This window comes from Fukomys damarensis, unplaced genomic scaffold, assembly GCF_012274545.1.
Source record: "Fukomys damarensis isolate Sample0158 unplaced genomic scaffold, DMR_v1.0_HiC HiC_scaffold_7, whole genome shotgun sequence".
NCBI classification, from domain to species: Eukaryota; Metazoa; Chordata; class Mammalia; order Rodentia; family Bathyergidae; genus Fukomys; species Fukomys damarensis.
Genome location: NW_022900919.1, coordinates 20,745,436 through 20,770,184, shown reverse-complemented (window position 1 = coordinate 20,770,184; position 24,749 = coordinate 20,745,436). Strand labels below are relative to the sequence as shown.

Sequence of the window (24,749 nt, the reverse complement as noted above, 5' to 3'; positions counted from 1 at the left end):
TCTCTCTCTCTCTCTCTCTCTCTCTCTCTCTCGGGTAGCAAGATGGATGAAAGAAGAGCCACTCCCCTTGTTGTCTTGGCAGGATTTGATGGGGACAAATTGAGGGGACTTCTTGGCGACCCCTTGAACTGCTTCTGCTCATTATCTGTTTATTTTCCTCTTGAAGTTCCAGGAGGGAGTAGGCCAGGTACAAGTCTTAAAGTATTCATTAAGAAATGTGAACTTAAGTACTACAAGTATACTTAAAACCTACAGATTTTACTTTATGTAAAAAAGCATTGGATATAGGTTCTCTAGGAAAATGGGTGAGGTAGATGCAGCCATTTGCTGTTGGTGCTAATGGTGGGGTGCATTGAGCCTGCTGTCCTTTTTCATTTCCCTGGCCCAGGAACCAGCAGTCATGACAGCAAAGCACTGCTCTGTCAATTTCTCTGGTCTCCACCCTGTATGGCGCAGGTCTTTTTTTAGAATGCTTTGCAGAACCTAGGTCTGGTGTGTCTGCTAGGCATTGTAATGTCCAGTTGTTTTGATTAAAACCCATTTCAGGAGGGGAAGTGAGTTCTTTTAATTTGGATATGAGTAGGGAAAATCTTTCCCCTAACTACTTCTGGGTTACAGTAGAGTCTCTGGAACTATTGGCTTTATCTGACTCAGGCTTTTCTGGAAAGGTTAATAATTGCCCTCTATCCCTAGGCAAGCAGGTACAGTGTCACTGTTCAGTATCCTCTGCCTGAACCTTGGCTTAGAGGCACACTTATTTTCTTTTGTGTGTTCTTTGAAGCCAGCCTTGTCCTACCCTCACTCCCATTAGATATGGGCAAAAGACAGAAGAGCTGATACAGGAGATGAGCATCTGTCTGTGGGTCATCAGTATTTGACCGAGGACTTACATCCTTACTTAGCATCCAGTTTGAGAGGGTGGCACTTCTTTGGCTCTCATTTCTCTTAAGCTACAAGGATCCTTCTGAAATGTATCTTTGGGACTTAGAAATACAGGCGTATCCAACTTAGGGCAGAACATACATGGCCTGAAAGTTACTGTGGAAGGAGGCTATAAAGAATAGCTTGACTGGCCAGGGATTTGGCTCAGTAGTTCTGCCGCCTGCTCTTTACTGCAACGGCCTGAGTTCTATCCCCAGTATTAAAAAAAAAAATAGTTTGGCTGGGCAGGGTGTCACAAGCCTACAGTCTCAGTTCTTCAGGAGTTTGAGGCAGGAAAATCATTTGAGCCTAGGAGTTTGGGGCCAGCCTGGACAACATGACCAGACTCTATCCCTTATATTAAAAAAAAAAAATCATTGGGCTAGAGATTTAGCTCAGTGGCACCATGCCTGCTTTTCCAAGCTCAGGGTCCTGTGTTTGATACCTGGTACCAAAACAAATCATTAGATCCAGCTTCCCCACCATTTGAAAAGCCTGTTCTGGTAGCTGTTTGTCTCTTGTAGTAGGAATAGTTTTTTTTTTTATTTTCCACCTTCCATCTCAGGCACTTTAGTGATAAATATTACATGATTTTGTGGATCAGGGAAGGATTACAGATCTGAGCTTCTGAATTCATAGGGACCAGAGAATTTGCCTGAGAAGAATGATTTGGTTGAAAGCAGAGTGAGTGTGGCTATTTCTTCCTTTCTGAGAGTTGAGGACACACCCATCCCTATCACCATGTTGTCTTCACCATGCCATGTTTGGTTTTTGGAGCTATAATGACAGTGTAGTCTCTTTTCTTTGCCTGTGTGCTGGGGCTTCTTGGAAACCCCGCAGGGAGGGTACTGCCTCCTAGAGTAGGATGCAGCTCTCCCACCAGCCAGCTGCAGTGCCAAATCATGCACCCTTGCCAGCAATGCGGGAACATACAGCCCACATTCCAATGCCTACATTGCCTTTCCATCCAAAAACCAACTAAGTCAGTTTCTTTAGGCAGGGAGGAGATACTTCAATAGCTTTGGGAAATCTGGGAGTTACCCTTGCAGACAGCCTGTTTCCTTGTTGTCTGTGTGGAGCGAGGTGTTCAGGCTTATGTTTGGGCTCTGCTTATTGATGTGTTACCCCAGGCAGCCATGTCTTCATGTATGACCACCCTGTACTACTTTTAAGTATTCAGCCATGTGGGAGGCAGTGTTTAAGAGCAGGCCTCTTGACTGAACATATTCAGTGTGCCAGGCATAGTTAGGCTCTGAAGTTATATCAATGAATAGGTTAAAATTGTTGCTGTTAAGAATCCCCGTGACTATGAAGGGAAATGTGGTATATGAGAAACAAGGTATATGAGAAAGTGTACCAAATGCAGCACAGTAATTGCTGCAGCTGCAGCTTCCAATTTCTCTCTTTTTTTATTTTTTATTTTTGTTACCAGGGTTCAAACTCAGAACCTTGTGCTTGCCAGGCAAGCGGCAGAACCACTGAGCTAAATCCCTGGCCCCTCCTTTTTGCTTTTTTTTTTTTTTTAATTATTATTAGAATAACCTTTCTTTGGGTTCTCAGCATGAGACTAATACATAAAAGACATTCTCCAGGAGCTAGAGTGCTGCTACTTTGTAAATTCCTTTGACCTCAAAGCCAGGCTGGAAGACCCTTGCTGGAGTTTGATTCTGAAAGCTGTGCCTACAAGGCCCACATGGTTTAGGATGTGACATTTTGTGAGGTCCCTCCTTTCTGTCTACCTTGGTAGGGAAGAAGCCCTTCAAGAAAAAAAAGTACTAGAAGTGTGTTTTTCTCAGACACTTCAATGGTTTGTGTCCAGGACCATCCTTGTTCTGCTTTCAGTATCTTAAGTCCTGTAATAGTACAGTAGGGCTTGTGGGTTCTATCCTTAGTATCCTGCAGTGTGAGATGGAGTGATTAATAGCTCCCATTTATTGACTACTTTTTATGCTGAGTACTCACATGATTTTAATGCTTGCATAGATGAGGAAATAGGCACACAGAAGTTACAAAGTGCCAAAGTGGCACAACTACCCAACAGTCCAGGCTTGAGCTGCTTGGTTCTAAAACTGTGATGCTTCCTGTTAAACCTGTGCTCCTCCGAGCAGATCCCTTGGACAAGAAAAGTAACTCTGTCCGCAATACTGGAAGCTATTTAGCCAGGTCATATGTTCCCTTGTAAGGGACCCTAAAGGTGAGGGTGCTAGACAGGTCCCATTCCTCTCTCCTTCTCGGTTGCAGCTCATTACTGTGTTGCCTATTGAATTTATCTTTCTGCCTTACCCCCTTTTGCCTCTTGTGTGTACATTACTCAGCAGAATAGTGGGGTGACGTGAGAATCTACTTTGAGAGACCTGTAAAGGTCTCTTAATGAACATCTTGTACAGAAGCCCAGTGAGCAACTACATGGTCAGTCTAGGATGTCAGAGGACATAGCCTATTGCTGCCCACTCCCTTTTCGGAGTCTTGTGGGAAGTAACCTGCTCACCCCATTTGGTTTCTGCCTTAACTGCTAACCAGTGAATGAAATGTTCCCTGTGCTGTTACTTACGCTACCCCCCAACCACGCGCAACAAGTCTTCAGTATTTTGCTTCGATACTTTGAGTATCTTCCAAACAGCCTTTCTGAGGCAACATTCCAGATAGGCTTTCTGTGTGGAATGTGAACTTCTTGCGACCAGCCAGGGTCTCCTGGTCTATTTCAACTCCCAATTCTCCACTCACTGTACTTCCAGCATGCAACTACAGTGCCTTGCTTATGGCTATTTAATAAATACTTGCTGAGTGATGAGTGCTGAGCCACTCTGTTGATCCTGAGTGGGACTTTTGTTTTGGGTTTTGTTTTGTGGTGCTACCTATTAAACCCAGGGCCTCTCAACATTTTGGGCAAGTGCCGAACTGCTAAACTACATCCCCAGACTATCTTTGTTGTTTTTTAACTGCATATGGTAGTTCTGACAGTATTCCATTATTCTGCCTCCTCTTTGTGTTGATCAACTTGAACAGATTCTTTGCAACATAGTGTCTTTGAGCCCTAATAGCTTCTAGAGCATGATGGTACAATATGACAAAAGTTTTTGTCATATGCCAGAGCCTAAGTTCTGTCATGAAGTCAAGTAGTCTATTTGGGAACAACCTCTTGAGATGAGGGAGAACTGGGAAGCATTGTAACAGGGGGTGCCTCCACTGTTAGCAGTTAGGTGGTTGGATGTAAGATAACCTAATACAGGGCTTGAGTATTTCTTCTCTGCAGGTAATGGAACTTGTTCAGTGATTAAGATGGATGGTGCACTGGGGAAAAGGCTGTGCTTGGCACCACACTTAAAAGGTCATCGCTTGAATTGGAGTGTGTTGTAGTGCAGCACATTTGGGAGTCACGAAGAGTGGGCTGTTTTCATATCTGGAATGAATGCTGTCTTTGACCTTTCCTGCCTGTCTACCTTCAGAAAGATTTCTCAGCAACCTAGATCCAGGGATGGAGATGAGGAAGAAGGGTTCCAGATATATGACCTTATATCTTGAACTAATGGTGCCCAGTCTGAATTTTTCCCATGACAGCTTCCATTAGTCAACAAGTGGCTGTGATCCCTTGGTCTAGTCTCTTCCTCAGCTGTTCAAATAGCATCTTGTAATGTAAACATTCATTTCTAAGCCCTTGCTGCCATTGCCAGTGCTGCTAACAGACTCTGGATGCCTTTGTACTCTGGGGGAAGGTTTCAGAAAATTCGAACAGTGACTCAGCTGTAAAACCCACAGGAGCTGGCATAGAAGGGTGAAAGTAGAGAAAGTTAACAATCAGTCTAAAAATATTACTGCTGATTTGGTCTCTTATACTCTCTGAAGTAGCATTAATGAGCTGGAACTCTCTGCCAGGTTCAGCTATAGAGGAACAGTCCGGTCACTCTAGGGCATCTGACCATCAGTCACAGTTTCCAGAAATGACTTTTTCTTTGGGTTGAAAGGAAATCTCCAGCTTTATCCGGCTGTTGTGGTGGTGCACGCCTGTAATCCTAGCACCTGAGAGGCTGAGGCAGGAGAATTGCTTTGAGTTCGAGGTCAGCCTAAATTACATAGTGAGACCTGTCTCAAAAAAAAAAAAAAAAAAAAAACTTTATCCAAATTCTCCTATTGTTGACATTCATTTTATCCCCATTTTCTTTATCATTTGTGTTCACTCTTATATCCCCCTCATTCTGAACGATTAAGAGTAAACATTATTTTACATTTATGTATAACAAAACAGTTAATGAATTTCACACAATTTAAAATTGACTACTCTTATTATCTTGTTCATTCCAGTTTTATCAGGTAATGTAGTAACGTTTTTCATAGAATTTTTCTCTTTCTTCTCTCTCAACATGTATCTGCCCCTAGCTCCTTCTTGGTCAGGATGAGCTTACAAAGTCCTTTCACAGTCTTGAATGATTTTCACAGTATTCAGCTAGTTCTTCCCATCACTTTTCCTGAAAGTATTACCATATTTTGTGCTACTCTTTATATTCTTATTTTTCCGAGTATTATGTGTGTCTACTTCATTGCTTCTCATCCTTCTATCCCACCCAGTGTTTTCATATCTCAAAACTCTGGAAAATGTCCCATATAGCTGCCTGTGTTTCTTTGTTTGGCGCCCTCCTTTTCCTTCAGTTTTAGCTGCCATTGTGGTGTAAAAACTGTGTTTATGGTATAGCCTGCAGCCTTTAAATCAAGGGACTTCATGTATGAAAGATGTGTGGGTGTGGTAAGGAGAGTATTAGAAATTTGAAGTAGCAAGACTTAGGTTTTCTAGATTAGTTTTCTTTTGACTTTTAATTTTTACAGATCTCTCCTTGGAAATTGTTAAAATGCAGATTCTAATTCATATCTGGTACGGAGTCCAAGATGCGTTCTTAATGAATTTCCGCAATGGCTGGACCCCAATTTAGTTTTGAGACCTTAATATGTTAGGTCCGTGGTGCTGACTTCTGGTGGGTACAATTGCTCAGCTGTAGATGATGGTCTTAAAGAATTTGAACAGTAGCCAGGCATGGTGGCGCACACCTGTAATCACAGCACTCGGGAGGCTAAGGCAGGAGGATCGCTGTGAGTTCAAGACCAGCCTGGGCTAAATAGTGAGTTCCAGGTCAGTCTCAACTACATAGTGAGACCCTGTCTCAAAAAAACAAAAAATAAATTAATAAATAAAATAAAGAATTTGAACAACAACGAAAAAGAAGCAGCAGGAACATGAAACCATATAGATAGAGATCCTAACAATTTTAAAAACGTAACTAGTAAATGTTACATTATGAAAGATATGACTCAGTCGAGGAGAATGGGTCCTACTCCATCACTCCTTGGCCGTTACTTACACAGGCTACTGCTGAGTGGTAGTTTGCTTTTGCTAAGATGGGGTAATACCCATTTTTAGGGTATGATGATTATTTACCTAGAGTGCTTCTGGCACAAGGTGTGTTACATGTTGGATGTTCAGTAAATGTAAGTTGCTATTGGCCTGGTCCAGATTGTGGGACAGATGACTGACCATGAGCCAGGAACACTTAAAGAAGTGACCAGTTTTGGTTGTCCTGTCATTTTCCACTAAGGTAGGCATATTGTCATAGCAGAAAAGTGCATTTGACATAATTCTTAGCTTTGTTACAAGAATTTGATAAAGGCACAAGAGATCTTTATAATGTTTATAGCTTAGTTGAGATAAACAGATTTATGTAAAACCTACCAAGATGACAGTGACTGTGAATTAATGTGAATGAGAAAAATGGCATGTTATGGCCACCATGTTGTATTTTGACTCTTCTAATGTCCCTTTTTAACCATAGATGAAGGCACAGTTCCTACAGCCTGCACTTGTCCACTTCAATGCCCCAGACATGCATGGACCCTGTGGGCCAGCCATCGCTTCTTGAGTATGTTTGCTCTTAACTGCTTTGCATTGTCTCCCTTGTCAACTCCCTTTCCTCAGCCATTTGAAACTCTCCTTCCCCAGGGTTAACAAACTCTGCTTGATCTTGTCTGTCACTGGTAGATGTTCCCTCTAGCTTCTTAGCCTTTCTTACAGTGCTGCTTTGCTAAATGAACCCTTCTCATTCTCCCAAGCCTCATCTACTTCAGGGCCAGTCATCATTTCTTCCTTCCAACTTCCCAGTCCTTCGTTCCTGGAGATGTCATCATTTCATTTTGTTCTCACCTCAGGCCCACCTATCACCATGGCTCCCTTTAACGTGCATATAGAATCTACCTAGCATTTTAGACTTTACATATTCATAGTTCAGCCACTTGTTCCATACCCTGGGCTCTGCCATCCTCAGAACTTTTATTATTCATTGTTCTGCCTCCTCCTACTTATCCTTTTTGTCTCTTTCATTCCTCTTACAGCTATTAGCCCAGTAGCTGGAAATTGCTATTTCTCCATTTATTTGCTTCCAGTCTACTGACTCTGTTCTGTCTTTAACCTTTAACATGTGACCCACTGTTCTTCCTTCCCCTTTATTGCTGTCACCAATTCTGTTGTTCCATTTCCTCATTCACACCTCCTTGGGGAAAAAAATCACCATAGGCCCAGTGCATCCAGGTGCCTGAGCTCTGCTGGGGATAATCCTGTCTGTCCAGTTTCATACTCATCTTCCTCTCACCTGAGTGCTGGGGATTACTGGCCATCTTCCTCAGTTTCCCTGGTCATCCCCTCACCACCTCATGACCCTCTCTGTTCAGTGTCTGTTACTTTCAGGATGAAATCCAATCATACTCTCTGCCTGGTTGTCAGGGCTCTTTGTGATTTGATTGTGACCTCATTGTTCACCGTGCTAAGCTTGTTTTTGTAAAATGTGAAGAAGAATGAGGCCCTCTGGCGTATTGGCACCATTTTTAAGACTGACATACAAGTTCTGTGGATTTTTTTCCTGCTTTCTACCAGCTTTTGTAGCATCTTCTGCCTTCTCAGTGCAAGGATTCCAGGGGCTTTGATACTTTGTTTCAGGCAAAGGTTTGTCAAGGATTGTTTCTGATGGTCATGAGAATAAAGCATTTGGAGACAGCTTCAACATATATTTAACTCCTAGTTCTTTGGAAACTGCTTTGAAAGGCCTAGGTAAAAGACTATTTCCTTGAAAAACAAAATAGTTAACCAACTAGCTCCTTGATGGATATGGTTTGGCTTTCCCCTCCCATCACAGATAGACTGATTAAGACAGTACACCAAGAATTGGCCAGGATATGTGGGGACTGAAGCTCATTAGTGGGGGAATATAAGATGATATATCTGCTAGGCATGGTGGCACATTCCTATAATCCCAGAACTCAGGGACACTAAGGAAGAAGGAGCACGGTGAGTTCAAGGCCAACCTGGCCTACATAGTTCAGGGCCAGCCTGAATTACAAAGCAAGAGACCCTGCTCTAGAATATAGTACAGCAGTTTTCTTTAAAAAATTAAAAGCATTTTACCACTATAGAATAATAATTGGGTAAATACATCCACAGTATCCCCTGCATTAAAAAATAAGGGCACACTTACTATATCTTTATCTGGAAGGGGAGATTGTATGCCTAGTACAGCTGTTTTGGGTCTCGTGTGTGCATATGCTCTTAGTGTATTTGGTACACCGAGAACATCTTGACTTTGATTTCAGAGATTTATTTGTGCCTCTTGGGACTTGCTTCAGCCCAAGCCCAGCATTTAGCTGACTTGAAAGCCTGTGTGGCTGTTTGACATAATTGCTAGTCAGGGCTGAAGTGGACCCAGTCATAGCCACTTTATTGAGCACATACATTACTTGGTTTCACCTCATAGTAATTTTAAGGCAAGTAGTCTCATCTCTTCATTCCTTAGATTAAAAACATAACCAAATCAAAGCTTCTACTATAGCACTTGTACTCCTGTAGCTCCATGGCAAAGCTCTCTTTTTGTTGTCCTTCTTACAGATATGGGATGTGCTTTGCTCAGGTTCCTCATTTCTCCAAGGCCAACTGTGGAAAAATTTGGCTTTTTTTTTTTAATACTTTTTGGTTTAGTTTGGTCTTTGGTTTTATGAGATAGATTTTCACTATGCAGCCTAGGCTGGCCTTGCCATCACTGTGTAGCCCAGGCTGACCTCAAATACCTCCTGCCTCAGCTTTCCAGGTGCTGGGATTACATGCATGCACCACCATGCCTGACCCAAATTTTAAATACAGTACTGTATTGTGTACTGGGCACTGTGTGCTCGCTACTCTTAATCTGCTGTCTGACTGTTGAACCCCCTAACAATGTTATAAAATACTGTACTTAGTATTCTACCCAAGAGGCCAGTGGAAAAAGTAGAGGCTCAGAGGGGTTGAATAAACTTCCGAGAACTCATAGCTATCCGTGGAGGTATCAGATCCAGTATCCCTGGTTTGTTGTAAGTCAGAGAGTAGATTTACTCTCATCCTTCTCCTTCCATCCTAAATTTTCTGTCCAATTTAGGGATGCCCAGAAGATAATTTGTATATGCATCAGGGAACTTCTTAGATGAGGAGATGTGCTTATAATATCCCAGACTTCTAGCATATGGCATGCAGTTCTGCATTGTAGTTTCATGGCATTAGAAAGATGGAAAATATGGTTTTTAAAAATTGGCAGGCACTAAAGGAGTATGGTTTAGGCTTCCTAATTGTGCTGCAGGCATATCCAAACAATAATAGCTATGACCTCAGGTCCCTAGTGGCACAGCTTCCCAGATGCTGGCACAAACCCTTAAGCCTAGTGGCAGAGAGCAGCAGTTTTGTTCCTACTGTAGTGGCAGGAACTCGTGTCTTCCGATTGTCATTCTGTAACTACCTCCAGTGGTCCCCGGGTGGCCAGATCTCAGAAGTGGATGGTTTATCTGGTCATTATTTTTTGTGTTTCTGCCTGTGGGAGAAAAGAGCTTATGGATGAAAAGAGCATTAATAGAAGTTTTCTAATTTTGTTTTGTTTTGTTGTCCTAGTACTGAGCATGCTCCATAACCCACTGGGAAATGTCCTAGGAAAAACCCCCTTGAGCTTTCTGCCTCTGGATCCCCTTGGGTCTGACTTGGACAAGTTTCCAGCACCCTCAGTTAGAGGATCCCGATTGGACACCCGGCCCATCCTGGATTCCCGTTCTAGCAGCCCCTCTGACTCAGACACAAGCGGCTTCAGTTCTGGATCAGATCATCTCTCAGATTTGATTGTATGTAACATACTTGGGAAAGAGGGCTTGAGGGTGGAGTTGCCTGTGTGTGTCGAAGACAAAGAGGGTGAAGTACATGTTTTAGAACTTGAAGTGGGGTGTCTGTCTGCCAAAATTCAGCCTGGGCATTGGGGTGTTAGGAAGAGTGGAGACCATCAAGTATGTCTGTGGAACCTTCCATCCTCAACAGAATTGAGGATGCTTCAAATACCCATTATAGTGCATTTCAAGCCCTGAACCCAGAACTCTGTACTAGTTATTTTTAAGAGCTATTGGAAAACAGTTAATTTCAAAATTAAGTGCATAGCCAGGCATGGTGGCAGATGCCTGTAATCCTAGCACTGAAAGGCTGAGGCAGGAAGATCACTGTGAGTTCAAAGCCAGCCTGAATTATAGAACCAAGATCCTGTCTCAAAAAACAAAAAGTAAATACAGGGGCCCTGGCATTGCTCTTTTCCTTAACTTGTATGGGAGTTTGGCCTTTAAGCAGTATCATTTATATCCCTTTTATATATGATATCTCAAGAATTTTAAGTGATAATGTAAAGATCACATTAGCAATTATTAGGACTAGTATTTAATCAAAATCTTACTCTAGATTTTATATTTTTTTCCACTGACCCATGCCAACTCTCTGAGGCCATAGTGAATCTCTGAAGTATTACCTCAATGTGTATATCTCATGTTCCTTATCTACATCCGTGTTTGACGTGTTCAGTTTCTATGGATTAGAGCTAGTGAAGAGGATAGTATAGCAGATATAGATAGAACAGCGTTGACATTGTAGATAAGTGAATATGTATGGGATTGGCAGTGAGAGAGCTTCTCACAATAAAATCCAGTTTCAGGTAGGTGCCTTCCAAGACTTGTTTCTCTATTGCCAAATCCTGAGCTTAATGTTCAGTGACTAGAATGGCTCTCTCTCTTTTTATACCCTCACCTTTTCCATACCCAGGACTGGTGACATTAGTCACGGTCACAGTTTCCATTCATGGCAGTTAGAGCCCACTCTGTTTTGTCAGCCTGTCTTAGACTGGGAAGGCTGGGTTTGGTGTTACTACTGCCCCCTGGTTTTATCTGTTCAGACTGTGTTTCAAGAAGGGCAACCAATAGTAGGTTCTTTCTCTGGTCTCATTTTACTGTCCTGTAAGAGAGGTCCTGTGAGCTGCTTTGCATTCTGTTTGTGTGAATTCATATGGAACTTGTCTTGGAAATTTACCTCATGTCTAGTATTTGGGATTCTGTTTAAAGAACCTTCTCAGATATCCTGCCCCAGTGGTTATTTTGGGAGAAATTAAGGATGACATTGAAGAGGAAGTCGAGGCAGTATTTGAATTTACCAAAAATATTCTATAAACAACTTACTTTTTTTTTTGTTTTTATGTCATTTGATCCCTTTATATCAGAATGTAAGGGGCCAGGGATTTAGCTCAGTGGTTCCACTGCCTACCTCGCAAGCACAAGAACCCAAGTTGAAAATCTAAGGACTTGACCCAAACGTAGTATAACTCATGTTCCCATATATTTCTTACACAGCATGGAACTCTTGGAGAACACATTTTGACATTGTGTTTCTAGGAATCTGAACATAGAAAATACAAAATGTGAAGAAGCTACATCTTAAAATGTTCATAATTCTGAAAACTTGAACATCTAAATGTTTAATATGGGCCGGGGATTTAGCTCAGTGATTCCACCACCTGTCTCGCAAGTGCCAGGTCTCAAGTTAGATTTCCAGTACCAGAAAAAAAAAATGCACAGGAAGAAAGTCTAAAAATTTTATCAAATGATAAATGTATATTAAATATTTTTCATAATTTCTATAGTGTATTTATCACTTTATAACAAAACTGTCCTTTAAAAAGCTGTGTCTTCCTTTCTCCTCCCCTAGTCAAGCCTCCGCATTTCTCCTCCTCTGCCCTTCCTGTCTCTGACAGGGGGTGGTCCCAGAGACCCCTTAAAGATAGGAGTTGGGTCTCGCATGGACCAAGAGCAAGCTGCTCTCGCTGCAGTCACACCTTCCCCAACCAGTGCTTCAAAGAGATGGCCAGGAGCTTCAGTGTGGCCATCCTGGGACCTCTTTGAAGCTCCCAAGGATCCCTTCAGCATAGAGAGAGAGGCCAGGCTGCACCGGCAAGCTGCAGGTAAGTGTGGCTGGGACATGCATGGGGCCCAAGGCCTCATTCTTGGAGCTCAGAGGAAGTGACCTTAGTTCACACAGTAGTGAACTGCCTAGAAGAAGGCTTGGTTGCATGGTGAAGTTTCTAGATCTACAAAGAGCTATCTGTTCTGTGGACAACTTTGAGGCTGAATGAAACGAGGCAAGTAATCTGGTGCACAGGGCACAACATAAGGGGTTGGATCCATATCTCACACACTTCTGTGGAGTCTGGCTGCGTGCTGTCCTTGCTTTTGATTCTTTCATTGGAGATGTCCTTAAGAAAAGCCCTGTAAATGATTCCTGGAATTTTGTCTCCTTCCTTAATTCACTGCCTTATCAGACAAAGCCTATGCTGAGGCGCTCTTCCTTGAGGCTTTCTGATGGGTACACTGTGGGTGGATAACCCATTTGTCAATCTCTAAGGTGTGGAATGTCCCAAAGTGCAGGGATTTCTTAGGGGTTCCCTTAGGAACTCCTAAAGTTTTCTCCTTTAAATGATTATACACATTAAGTATTTTTCATCTTATACCACTGCTTAGAAATAAATGAGCTTTATATGCTATTGAAATCCTTCAGGGAGATGCTTATCAACCACTGTTCTGCAGTCCTACAGCTGATGACTAAATATATGTTAGTTTCTCTGTTCCATTTATTTCCAAAAGTGTTAATTTTTTTCACAAACTGGTCCAGATCTCATTCTCTTCTCACAGTGCAGCTGCCCTGGTCATCTTGTGGTTTTGGTGGCCCATCCTTGTGCTTTCTCTTTGCCATTGTTTCACTGTAAAGTGACATAACCATAGTTGATTTGTTTTTGTCTTAAACTGTTGCCAACAGAGCCCAATTTCTTCTTGTAGCAACACTTTGGGTCTGTCTTTTAGGATTTGCCCTCCACAGCCTTGTCCTGAAAAAAAAAAAATAGTGTTCATTTCATTGAATCTGCTCAGAAGAAGGGTGAGATGGGAAAAAACTAGCCAGTTCCTACTTAGGTCAATCGCTGTTCTAGAAAGGCACAAACTGGGTTGAGATGAGTTTTACATAATTGGTCACCAAGAAGAGGCCTCTAGAAATAGGGACAGGCCAGACAGCAGATAGTTCCAAATCTGTAGAGCAGGAAGGTCTTTTTAGTGTGATACTTGTGCTTCTCATTGACATAAATAGGAAGCTGAGGGAAGTAGGATCCATTATGCAGTGCTGGTATCAAGGAAGGCCCTTTGTCTGCTCAAATGCTATAGGAAAAGCTCTGGCACTTAAGGGGAACGATTCTGACTTGAGGAACAGCTGTGACGTTCCTGTCTTGTTGAGTTGATATAAGTGATTTTTACTGGCAGTATCCTTCTGTGATTGATAAGTTCAATGCCAAGATAGGAAAATAGGAAAATAGTAGTTCCTCATTTGAAGAGAAGGCCAGTTTCAACCAATAGGCCTGTGAGACATTGTATTACTCTGAATTACTGTTTATTTTTAAGTAATTATAAATAGTACTATAAGCAATAAATAAACTGGTTGATGGTTAGCATATCAGTTGTATCTTTGAAAATAGCTTGGGGTATGATGATTTTTATCCTGTATTTTAGTTTTGTAGTCATTTCAGTTTTACTTGGAACAGAGTAGTTTGGTGAGACATAAGGTTTCTTATCTTTCAGAATAGTCATGGATATTCTCCTAGGTAGCCAGGTTAGAGCTGTGGCCCGTCTGTTTCTTTCTAAATTAATTCATATGGGAGAAATGTGGTAACTTTGTTGATTTCTAATGACTTATTTCTGTCCTCTGCCAAAGCTGTGAACGAAGCCACCTGTACCTGGAGTGGCCAGCTTCCTCCCCGAAACTATAAGAATCCCATCTACTCTTGCAAGGTGTTCTTAGGAGGTGTTCCTTGGGATATTACAGAAGGTGAGCTGCCTCCAGGACCTCCTGCCTCAAAGCTGAAGGTGGAGCCTGTCTTTCAGGAGCCTGAAGCTCAGGCTTAAGGCCAGAAACTGAACCTCTGTCTCAGTACAGGGTGCTGCAGGAGCAGCTGAGTGCCCTTCTAGATTCCCATAGTGCTTCTGTGTCTGGTGCTTACACTTACCACCTGAGACCAGAGGTCAGCGTGGAGTTATTTGTCAAACGAGGTGAACCAGGAATGGGACAGGTGATCCTGTGCTTGTGTGTTTCCTGGGGAGGACTGGGCCTAAGCTTCTGCTATTCTTTCTTATCTCTTTGCAGCTGGATTGGTTAACACCTTCCGTGTTTTTGGTTCTCTGAGTGTGGAGTGGCCTGGTAAGGATGGCAAGCACCCCCGGTGTCCTCCCAAAGGTAATATGCCTAAAGGTAATAAAGACATGGTAGGAGCTTTTTTTTCCCCCCTTATTAGTATATAATTGCACCAAAGGGTGCTGGGATGTCACAGCTGCATGCTGGTATTATGGTGGGCACTCCAGACACAGACTTTTCTGTGGTCAGCACTTCCTCTTTGGCCTCTCACATCCCTTCCATTTCCTCTGAGCTGTCTGTCCAAGCTCTCAGTGCAGGGAGCTGCCTCTGAACCCCTTGCCTATGCACCCCCCACCCCCAGATCTGAACCCAGCAGTGCCTTCCCACTTAGAATAAGGTGCTGAAAAAGCTTTTCCTTGACTTTCTGCTGCTGCCCAGTTGTGTTATTGCCTGACCTGATTTTGAGATCCCTTTGGAGTTAGCAGGATTGAGGACCAAGCATCTGATTCCTCACTGAAATAAGATCTCTTCCCTGTTAAAAGGAGCAGGTTCTATTTTCACTCTTCTCCCATCTTCATTGAATTGAACCAATGGTTTAACTAGGCTTTTAAAGCTATAACTGTGTCCCCTAGTAAACTGGCTACAGACCTGCCATCCTTCCTGGCTCTGCTGATCTGAGCATACTCTGTGCTCTGGGACAGAGAGCTGTGTGATGGTGGGGTCTTCTGTCCCAGCTTGCCAGGCCCTTCCCCTACCAATGTGGGAGATGGTATGCATCTCTCTCCCTTAACCTGGACATATGGTATAGCAAGTGCTTTCATTCAACAAGACTTTTCAGAAGTAGAACAAAAATGTGTCTGGTGTGCAAAGCCCCCTTTCTGAGAAGAAACTCCCTAATAAAAAGCCAAGCCTGAGAAGTAGCCACCTGAGGAATGCTAATGCACTTTTTCCTGTCATTGTGAATAGGGTATGTATATCTGGTCTTCGAACTTGAAAAGTCTGTCCGGGCCTTGCTTCAGGCTTGCTCTCATGACCCACTGAGCCCAGATGGTCTGAGTGAATACTATTTCAAGATGTCTAGCCGAAGGATGCGCTGCAAGGAGGTGAGTCAGCATGATGGCTCTCTGGGTCACAGTTGATTGGTATATTGAGGCACTGGATTTCCTTGTGGGAGTACACATGCAGGCTATAGCCAGAAGTTTTTCTTGCTGAGGCAAGAAGTCTTCTCCTCTTGTGCCACAATAAATACAAGAGTATCTTCTCTACTACATCAAAAATTCCAACCTTTGAGCCTTACTGGGATGGTTATAAGGTGTGTGTGTACACACACACTTCCAACCATGAAAATCAGACTGTCTCCCGGCCCTTCTTTTTCTAGCCTATACATCTGTTCCAAACCTCTTAATCTTCAAGATGAAATTTAGAGCAGCAACTTTTCTGTACTTGGACTTAACTGATAAAATCAGCTCTTTCTTTATAGACCTGATCTCGGGCTGTGTCTCCCCTCCCCAAATGATGGTTAAATTCTCCTTTGTTCACACCCACTTATGAGTTGCTTCTTCACTCCCAGTCAGGGCTTGATTAGTTCTGTACTTCTTGCCACATACTTCAGTCCCTGCCGCCCCCACCCCTTTGAATCATTGTGTTCTTGGCATCATGGAATTGCCTCTTCTGAGAGGACTCACTTTTCTCCAGTTTACTGAATCTGGGTAGAGTTTAGGAATCTCCACTTTAACCAGGCTTCCCAGATGGTTCTAGTGGAGAGAGTTTGAGAACCATTTGTTTTGAATTCAGCATGGTGTTTTCTAAAAATCTGACTCCAAAGGGCTGAGGATTTAGCTCAGTGGTTCTGCTGCCTGCCTCTCAGGGTCCTGAGTTCAATCCCTGGTACCTCCCAAAAAATCTGACCCCAGAATATATCATTTTGACAAATTGGACTAGATATGTAATATCTCTGAAACCTCACTTCTTAATATCTCTAGAACATTCACTTCCTAGCTTATAAAATAAACTAAAATACTTTTATCAAAATTATCAATGGCTTCCAGGAGTTTAGCAGGGAGGCATGAATAGACATAGCCCAAGGATTTTTAGGGCAGCAAGACTTTGTGATACTGTAATGGTAGATATATTTTCTGCACATTTGTCCAAACCTACAGAATGTACAGCAGACATCACGAATGAATCCTGATGTAAACTGTAGACTCTGCATGTTGGAGACATCAGGGTGGAGGTTCATCAATTTCACATCATATTTAAATAACCCATCAATAAGTCCTTTATAGAAGGTATTTTTCTTATAGATGTTCGATGGTATTCACATTGTAAGTGACAGGGGCAAGTTCATCTTCTGGCTACCACTGTGACCTACCACTCCCCTGCTTTCTCTGATTTCTTGCTGCCTGGACTTCAGGCAGCAAGCATGAGCTCATTAAGTTCTGGGACTTAGTTCACATGTCTTCCTGGCCCCCTGCTTTCACATCTGTTCCTCTGCTTCCATTGCCATATCCATACCACACTTCACTTCTCAGCCTCTCTTGTGACACCTTCCCACCTCCCTTCCTGTCTCATCACCTTACATCTTTCTTTGATGACTGGCTATACACTGTCCCAATTATCTACCTCTCTGTTAACTTTTTCCTTTTTGTTACCTCCTCCCTACCACTGTAAGAGTGGTTATTATTTGACTCTCTCATCTTCTTTTCCATTTCAGAAACTTACTCTGGGGCTGGGGATGTAGCCTGGCAGTGCTACGCCTGTTTGGCAAGTGTAAAGTCCTGAGTTCAATCCTTGGTACCAAAAAAAAAAAAAAAAAAAAAAATAAAAAAAAAAAAAAAAAAAAAAAAAAGCACAAAGCAAAACTCATTGGCTCTACACCTAACCTTTAGACTCATATTTGCCTCTCTAGCCTCCCACACTACCTGATAGCCTCCTTCCCTTGTGCCCTCCCTTTGGATGCTGTGTAACCCCAAACTCTGCAAAATGGGCTTTTTCATCTTCCAGTGAAATTGGCTCCCCTAGTAACTTCTGCCTGGTTCTCTCACCCCCAGGTTTTTAGGTCTAGATCACATTAGTCCTCATTCTATCTTGTTTACTCACCATGCCCAGGCAGTCTGAGTTCTGCAGACTCTGCTGTTGCAACATCTCCTTGTTCTTGACTTGTGTCCTTATTTCCAGCAGCCTTGTCCAGGTCTTAATCACCTGTCCTCTGAATTACCATTTTTGCCTCCATGCTGCTTTCTGCCTCAGATCTCTTCCTACTTCAAGACATCTTTAAAGGATGTCCACAGCTGAATCTTCCAGAAACACCTACTGTTCATTTTGTTGTGGCCCCCTCCCCCTGCTCTCCCAAGTTTTGTTCTAAATTAAGGGGATTCAGAATCAAAAGATGTTTCAGCTCCTGCCTTAGTGTTACTCAGCTCTTCAAGACTTCAGGGATGTCGACTTCCCACTCTCCTTCCCAGTGCTCCTGGCACAAAACCTCTGATGCATAGGTTGGGTCAGTAACTATATCACAAATATCCTAAGTATCCTTCATCCTTCAGGCCCCAAGCCTTTTAATTTCTTTCTGAATTCCTTCTTAAGAACTCACGTGCTCTCTTCATTAGTGTCAATGTTTCTTGGTTGGAAACATACAGTTGGCAATTATAACAGGGTATTGTGTTCCTGGGCATAACAGTTTGATACTTTCTAAGATGAATGAGTGTTGTTCCACTTACTCTGACCATTCTAGACACATGAACTTAATAAATTTCAACTCGTTGGGTTGAAGTTGGGTAGAATGCTTTACTGAATGCTTGTGTGCCTAAGACAGGTGATGGTACCTTCTTTACCCCTGCACAGGACTCTGCAGCCCCCATGTAGTGTCTCCGAGCACAGGAGCCCCACTGTCTTCACCCTTTTCCGGGACTGATCTACCTTTGGGGGGTTTTCAGGTGCAGGTGATCCCCTGGGTCTTGGCTGACAGCAACTTTGTCCGGAGCCCATCTCAGAGGCTGGACCCCAGTAGGACAGTGTTTGTTGGTGCACTGCATGGGATGCTCAATGCCGAGGCCCTGGCTGCCATCTTGAACGACCTATTTGGTGGAGTGGTGTATGCTGGGATTGACACAGATAAGCACAAGTATCCCATTGGTAAGTGTCCTACTTTTGTGTGGAAAGCTTAGTGGCCCCTGAGAGTAGACCAAGATTGTGGTAGTTCCCCTTGAGAGCAGAGAGGCCTGCCCCAGGCCTGCAGATCAGCAGATACTAGCAGCATAACATCTTTCCCAGACAAGTCACCAGTTCTGGCCTCCCTGCACCTAGCCTTGTATTCCTGCCTCCTAGGTAGGGGAAAAACAAGTGATTGGAGGCTGTAGGAGGTGATTGATGAGAATGAGGCAGGAGCTTTGTTGGAAGCTCAACGTTTACAGTTTGGGACAGATTATTTATTTATTTAAGATAGGGTCTCCTAAAGTTCAGGCTGGCCTTGAGCTCACTATGTAGCCCAGGCTGACCTTGTGTGACTGTCCTCCTGCCTCAGCTTCCCAAAAGAATGCTGGGATTACAGGCTGCAGTTTCCTTTATTGGTGGTTCTGGAAAAGCTCTGGTATGCCTGTGCTATCCCAGCTCAGGAGGGGTCTGTGGCATGATGACTGGGTATCACTCGGCTCCTCTGAGAAAGGTCAGTTCCATAGTCATGGCACAATCTCCATAGTGGTGTGGTTTGGAGGTGGAGCTTGAACTGTCCAATCACAATGTGGCTAACCCACCTCCCCAGATGCTTAGTCTGCCCACCCACAGTGCATCTGGTCAGGAAGGAGCACCGTGTGCTCATCAGTGCTGCGCAGCAGACTGAGAACAAGGACTTCAGAGGCTGCAGGGTGGAGGTGGCACTTGGCAGGATGGCACTCCTTCTGGCTCGCCTGCTGGGTCTTCAAGGTTCCTCCAGGCCAGGAGGAGCTTGACTCCTGGGCCTGCTCTTCACAGAGGTGTTCTATTGGCCTCTTGGTTTCCACTCTCAGCCCTTTGCCCTTATCTATGCATCTACCTACACCAGAGGAGTCCTTTCCTGAATGGTTTGTACCAACGTGTTCTGGAACTCTAGTGTCCAGTACAGTAGCCATCAGCTAAATATGGCTGTTAGTGCTTGAAATAGGGCTGTTACATGTTACAATATTCTGGACCCCTGGAGTTAAATAAAATGTATGTGTGTGTGTGTGTTTTGTACCGGAGATCAAACTTGGGTCCTTGCACTTCCACTGAGCTAAGTCCCCGGCTAAAAAAAAAATTTTTTTTTTTTTTTTTTTTTTTTTTTTTTGTTTTTGTTTTTTGAGACAGGGTCTCACTATGTAGTTGAGACTGACCTGGAACTCACTATGTAGCCCAGGCTGGTCTCGAACTCAGTGATCCTCCTGCCTCAGCCTCCTGAATGCTAGGATTACAGGTGTGTGCCACCACACCTGGCTTTAAAATGTATAATTTATATTCAACCATTTCCTTTTTATTTTGATGTGGCTATGCCAAATTAAAAAGTAAGTAGCTCACTTTTTATATTTCTGTTGGACAACATTGGTGTAAAAAACAGGGTTTTACAGTGTTTGAAGAGTGGCATTTGAGAGAATTTGGCTAGAAAGTAACTTCTGGCTTTTTTGTTCTAGGATCTGGCCGAGTTACTTTTAATAATCAACGTAGTTACCTGAAAGCAGTTAGTGCTGCTTTTGTGGAGATCAAAACTACCAAGTTCACCAAGAAGGTGAGTGAGTTGTTTTGTGCCCTTACTCTGGGGTATCTGAGAGGGGCTTGGGCCAGTTGCTGCCCAGGGACCACCAAGGGACTAGGGAAGTGAGCCAGCTAACAAGAGGTTAGGGTTTGAGATGGGCCTGGCCTTCATGGGCTCCTGAGGAAGGGAGCTGGGACTGCTGAACATCCTGGGTGATAGAGTGTAGCACCTTCCGCATTGTGTTTTTGTTTGCTTTAGTGAGTTCTTTGATGTGACACCTCACCCACATCCTCCACTCACCTGCTGTTAGCTGATGGGTAGGGGTCTTTTGCTTAGATGACGAGGCAGGAGGGTGTGTGGTTGCCTGCAGCCTCCAGGCTCTGTGTGGTGTGAGACTGTTCTCTAGCGTCCCTGTCTATACTCTGCCCGTAATTTTCACTAGCCTCTTTACTGTGTGTGACCCAATTGTGCCCTTGCCGCCTGTCTGTCCACTGCATCCTCTTCTGTTGCTTTCTGCAGGTTCAAATTGACCCCTACCTGGAAGATTCTCTGTGTCACATCTGCAGTTCTCAGCCTGGCCCCTTCTTCTGTCGAGATCAGGTGAGTTCCCTGGCCATTGAATATGTCTGTGAAACCACCACTTCAATTAACAGTTCTTAGGTCTTGTGTTTGAGTGTGTGTGTCGGGGGTGGTGGTGCTGAGGCTCAAACCCAGGACCTCACAGATGCTAGGAGGCACTGCATCACTGAGCTATGTTCCCTTCCCTTCAAGTATGAATTCTTAAGCAGTGTTTGTGTCATTAAGTGTTGGAGTTCTTTTTTGTTGTTGTTTGACACAGGGTTTCTCTGTAGTTTGGGCTGGGCTTGAATTTGTAGTGATCCTCCTGCCTCAGCTTCCTGAGTGCTAGGATTATAGAAATGCTCTGTGGGGCCAGGGATTTAGCTCAGTGGTTCCAGCACCCGCCTCACAAGTGCAAGAACCCAACTTCGATCCCCAGTACCAAAAAAAAAAAAAAAAAAAAAAAAAAAAGAAAGAAAGAAAAGAAATGCTCTGCCATACCTGGCCCTGAGTGTTGGAGTTCTCAGGGATGCCTCAAAATCAGAGGAGGAAGCAGAAGTCAAGGGACACACCATAGTAAGTTTAACCTGGAACTCTTGAGAAAGCTGAGTCAAGTCCTGGTACCTTGGCCTTGTTTCTGCTGGGTGGCTGCTGTGCCCAGTGGCACTGTGGCTGGGTAATGGGGTCAGCAGTATCTGTGAGCCAGGCATTGCTGCTTTAGCTCTGAGGCCCTCTTAGGTGTTTTATATTCCCAGCTCCAGGATTCCCTTCCAAGCTTCTAGACTGCTTTAATATTTGCACCTGAGTGGTACCCTGGCCATTGTATCTCCATGGTCAGCAGGATGAGCTTGAGGTGCTTCTATAATAACATCCAGACAGAGCAGTGTTATATATGTGGGTCTGGAGCATAGTGTGAAAGTTGTCAGAAAGACAACAGCATGGTAGCTTTCCATGGAACATGTCTGGTAGGGGTACATGGATGGACTTGGGTGTTAAGGTGGTGCTTCTCAAATTCATCACCTGATGGTCTGGGGAAGTGCACATTTGGGATGCATAGTGAGACTCCTTGGTTTTTTATTTTGTTTCATGTGTGTGTATGTGAGTGAGTGTTACTGGGGATCAAATTCAGGACCTTGCTCTTGCCAGGAAGGCTCTGGTGCTACTGAGCTAAACCTCCAGCCCAAGACTCCTCATTTCTAACAGGTTTCCAAGTGGCATTCGTGTGGCTGGTTAGAGCCACACTAGAACAAGTCCAGGCAAAGTCTGGGGCTTCTTAGGATACTAACAGCCCATCCATGCTTACATGATTGTTCTGCAGTGATGCTGACAGTTGTTTGGAATCTCCGCGTAGATGATGGTCATACTCAGGCTTCTGACTTGCATAGGAAGTTGGGATAGTTCAGTAAAGCTTGAAACCAAATATCCTGATCAGCCTCTCTGGCAGGCTGCTCTAAGTCACTATCTTTTGCAGGTAATCAATCCACATTTCAGGTAGTTGCTCAGTGGTTAGTGCCTTGCCTGGGGTTAGCCATCTAGCAAGAGAGGGTGCTTGGGCTAAGAGTCAAACCCAGTCATCTCTCCTTCCTTACTGGGAAGAAGAGGGCATGTTCCCTGGCATTGGAATCTGTAGCTAGTTCTTCAGGCTTTCTTGCCTTTTAGCAGCCATGTGATAAACAATCAGTCATAAGAGGTGAGAGGAGCAGAGGGATAGAAGAGCACTACAGTGGTGAGAGGGAGTGAGGGAAGCTGCCTAGGTTCTGTGAGAGCCTAACATATTCCCGTGAGAGGACCCACAGAAACAACACTGTGAACTCACCATGGTTGGTCAGGCCTTTGGGCCTAAGGACTGAAACACCAATTGCCCCAGCCGCTGTGTTTGGTGCATACACACAGCCATGGCTCTCCCTTCCTGTCTCTCCAACCCAGGTCTGCTTCAAGTACTTCTGCCGGAGCTGCTGGCACTGGCGGCACAGCATGGAAGGCCTGCGCCACCACAGCCCCCTGATGCGGAACCAGAAGAACCGAGATTCCAGCTAGAGGAGCAAGCAGTGTGCCCAGTGGCTGGTGGTGCCCAAGGCTGGCTGGTCAGGCAGCAGCCTGCACCGCTACCCTGGCATTGGCAACCAGGGAGCTGGCTTCCCGAGGACAAGGGAAAATCGTAGTCACCTTTGCACTTGCTGAATCTGTCTTTGTTTCTGCACTAATTAATGCACAATGAGTTTTGTCGGGTTTTGTTTTCAGGGGGTGTGCCAGGGCAAGGACCCTGTGGCTCACTCACCCTCCAAGCAACTCTGTAGTTTTCCCAGATTTTAGTTCCTCATTTTGCAGATGAAAAGCAAAAAAAGAACTATGTGTCCAGGAGGTATTGACACGAATGCCTACATCTAGGTTTATTTATTAAAGCGCTTTTTTACATTCCTTGCAATACTGATGGTGATGATGTGCAGGTCTCATTGGTTTCATTCTTGCAGTTGCCATACAGTGCCTTTCCATTTATTTAACCCCCACCTGAACGGCATAAACTGAGTGTTCAGCTGGTGTTTTTTACTGTAAACAACAAGGAGACTTTGCTCTTCATTTAAACCAAAATCATATTTCATATTTTACGCTCGAGGGTTTTTACCGGTTCCTTTTTACACTCCTTAAAACAGTTTTTAAGTCGTTTGGAACAAGAGATTTTTTTCTTTCCTGGCAGCTTTTAACATTATAGCAAATTTGTGTCTGGGGGACTGCTGGTCACTGTTTCTCACAGTTGCGAATCAAAGCATTTGCAACCAAGAAAAAAGAATTTGTTTTATTTGAAACTAGACTGGAAAAAAGTTTGAGCGGCTGCTCTATATAGTTTTAAATGGTTTATTGCACCTTCTTAAGTTGCACTTATGTGGGTGGGAGGGTTGATAGAAGTTTTTAATCACAAAGTCACAGGACTTTTTTCTTTTGTAACTGAGCTTAAAAAAAAAGGGCTGCTTTTTTTGGTGGGGGCAGATGAAGGCTCACAGGAGCCCTTTCTCCTAGAGGGGCTAAGTACCCTTCCTTACATCTTTCATTTAAGGAATGTATGAATCAACAGTTGCAGTTGACTGAAATGCTACTGGAATTTGAAAACTTGACTTTACTTTCCTTACATTTTTTTTAAATACTACTTGCCCCTCTTAGGGAAGCTGTGTGCCAAAGAACCAGTGTCATAACCCCCCTCCTCCCTCCTGCTGAGCTGATGTTGCATTGTTGCATATCCCAGCTACTCTGTGGGTTTTGTGAAGCTGTGTGTGAAGTCTCTACCTCATTGTAGTATATGCAGGCAAGACTGCACTCTCCTACAGATGTGTGGAGTAAGCTGTGGTGTAGTTTTTTTGGCACATAATAAACACGTTGCAGCAGAGTTGTTGTTCTGTCTGTGTCTTGAGGTGTGGAAGCATGGGGGCAGTGGGGTAACAAAAATCCAAAGAAAAACTCGTGTTCTTGGACTGTCTCGGATGGGAGGACAGTGAGACCATGTGGGAGATCTGGCCTGTGAGTACTTTGTCACCTCATGGCCAGGTGGACTTGGGAGATAACTGGCTTCCCAGTGGGCAGGAGCTTCCAACCCCTAGATCACAGGCCCCTGCGTTTAGCTTCTTGGTGCCCCTCAGTGCTCCAGCCAGATTGGAGCATGGACAAGTGCACTTGACTGGAATGACAGGACGACCTGGAAGGGAGCTTCAGAAAGGCCAGATTTGGTGACGGATGTGGCCGGCCAGGAGAGCGACTTCCTGCTGGGAGCACACAAGTGGACTGAGACTGCGTGTGTTCATTCGAGTGTCCGGGACCAGGGAGGACCTACACAACCACAGTGCCGGCCGCGGAGCTCGCTTCCAGAGTAGAGCGGACAAGTTGATAAGGGAGTGTTCCAGCCGACCCCAGAAAAAACGAGAAAAACCTCTTCAGGCGCACTGGTGTGGCCCACAGGCCAGGGGCGGAGGGCCCAGGCGGGTGCATCCCCCACATCCTCGCGGGTTCACAGCCTGCCTTGCCTTGCCTCCCCGGGGGCTTGGGGCGCTCCCTCGGCTCCCC

The 24,749-nt window shown here is 44.2% G+C and overlaps 1 protein-coding gene across 15 annotated transcripts in view; it reads left to right on the top strand.

The window, feature by feature from the left end:
* Cpeb1 (cytoplasmic polyadenylation element binding protein 1) overlaps nt 1-24,098 on the top strand; it is an 80,694-nt gene extending 56,596 nt beyond the window's left edge. For 9 of the 15 annotated variants that reach the window (XM_010621150.3, XM_010621152.2, XM_019207058.2 and 6 more), the window contains 10 exons: nt 6,738-6,824; nt 9,863-10,086; nt 11,978-12,230; nt 14,024-14,137; nt 14,453-14,557; nt 15,407-15,543; nt 18,376-18,574; nt 20,080-20,174; nt 20,661-20,741; nt 22,626-24,098. In XM_010621150.3, coding sequence (XP_010619452.1) covers nt 6,738-6,824; nt 9,863-10,086; nt 11,978-12,230; nt 14,024-14,137; nt 14,453-14,557; nt 15,407-15,543; nt 18,376-18,574; nt 20,080-20,174; nt 20,661-20,741; nt 22,626-22,736 — 1,406 coding nt within the window. In that variant the 3' untranslated portion in view covers nt 22,737-24,098. Of the gene's footprint in view, nt 1-6,737; nt 6,825-9,034; nt 9,763-9,862; nt 10,087-11,977; nt 12,231-14,023; nt 14,138-14,452; nt 14,558-15,406; nt 15,544-18,375; nt 18,575-20,079; nt 20,175-20,660; nt 20,742-22,625 lie in introns of those variants that run through there. The other 6 variants (XM_033761106.1, XM_033761105.1, XM_033761104.1 and 3 more) reach the window with 4 other exon arrangements.
* Nucleotides 24,099-24,749: the final 651 nt, after the last annotated feature.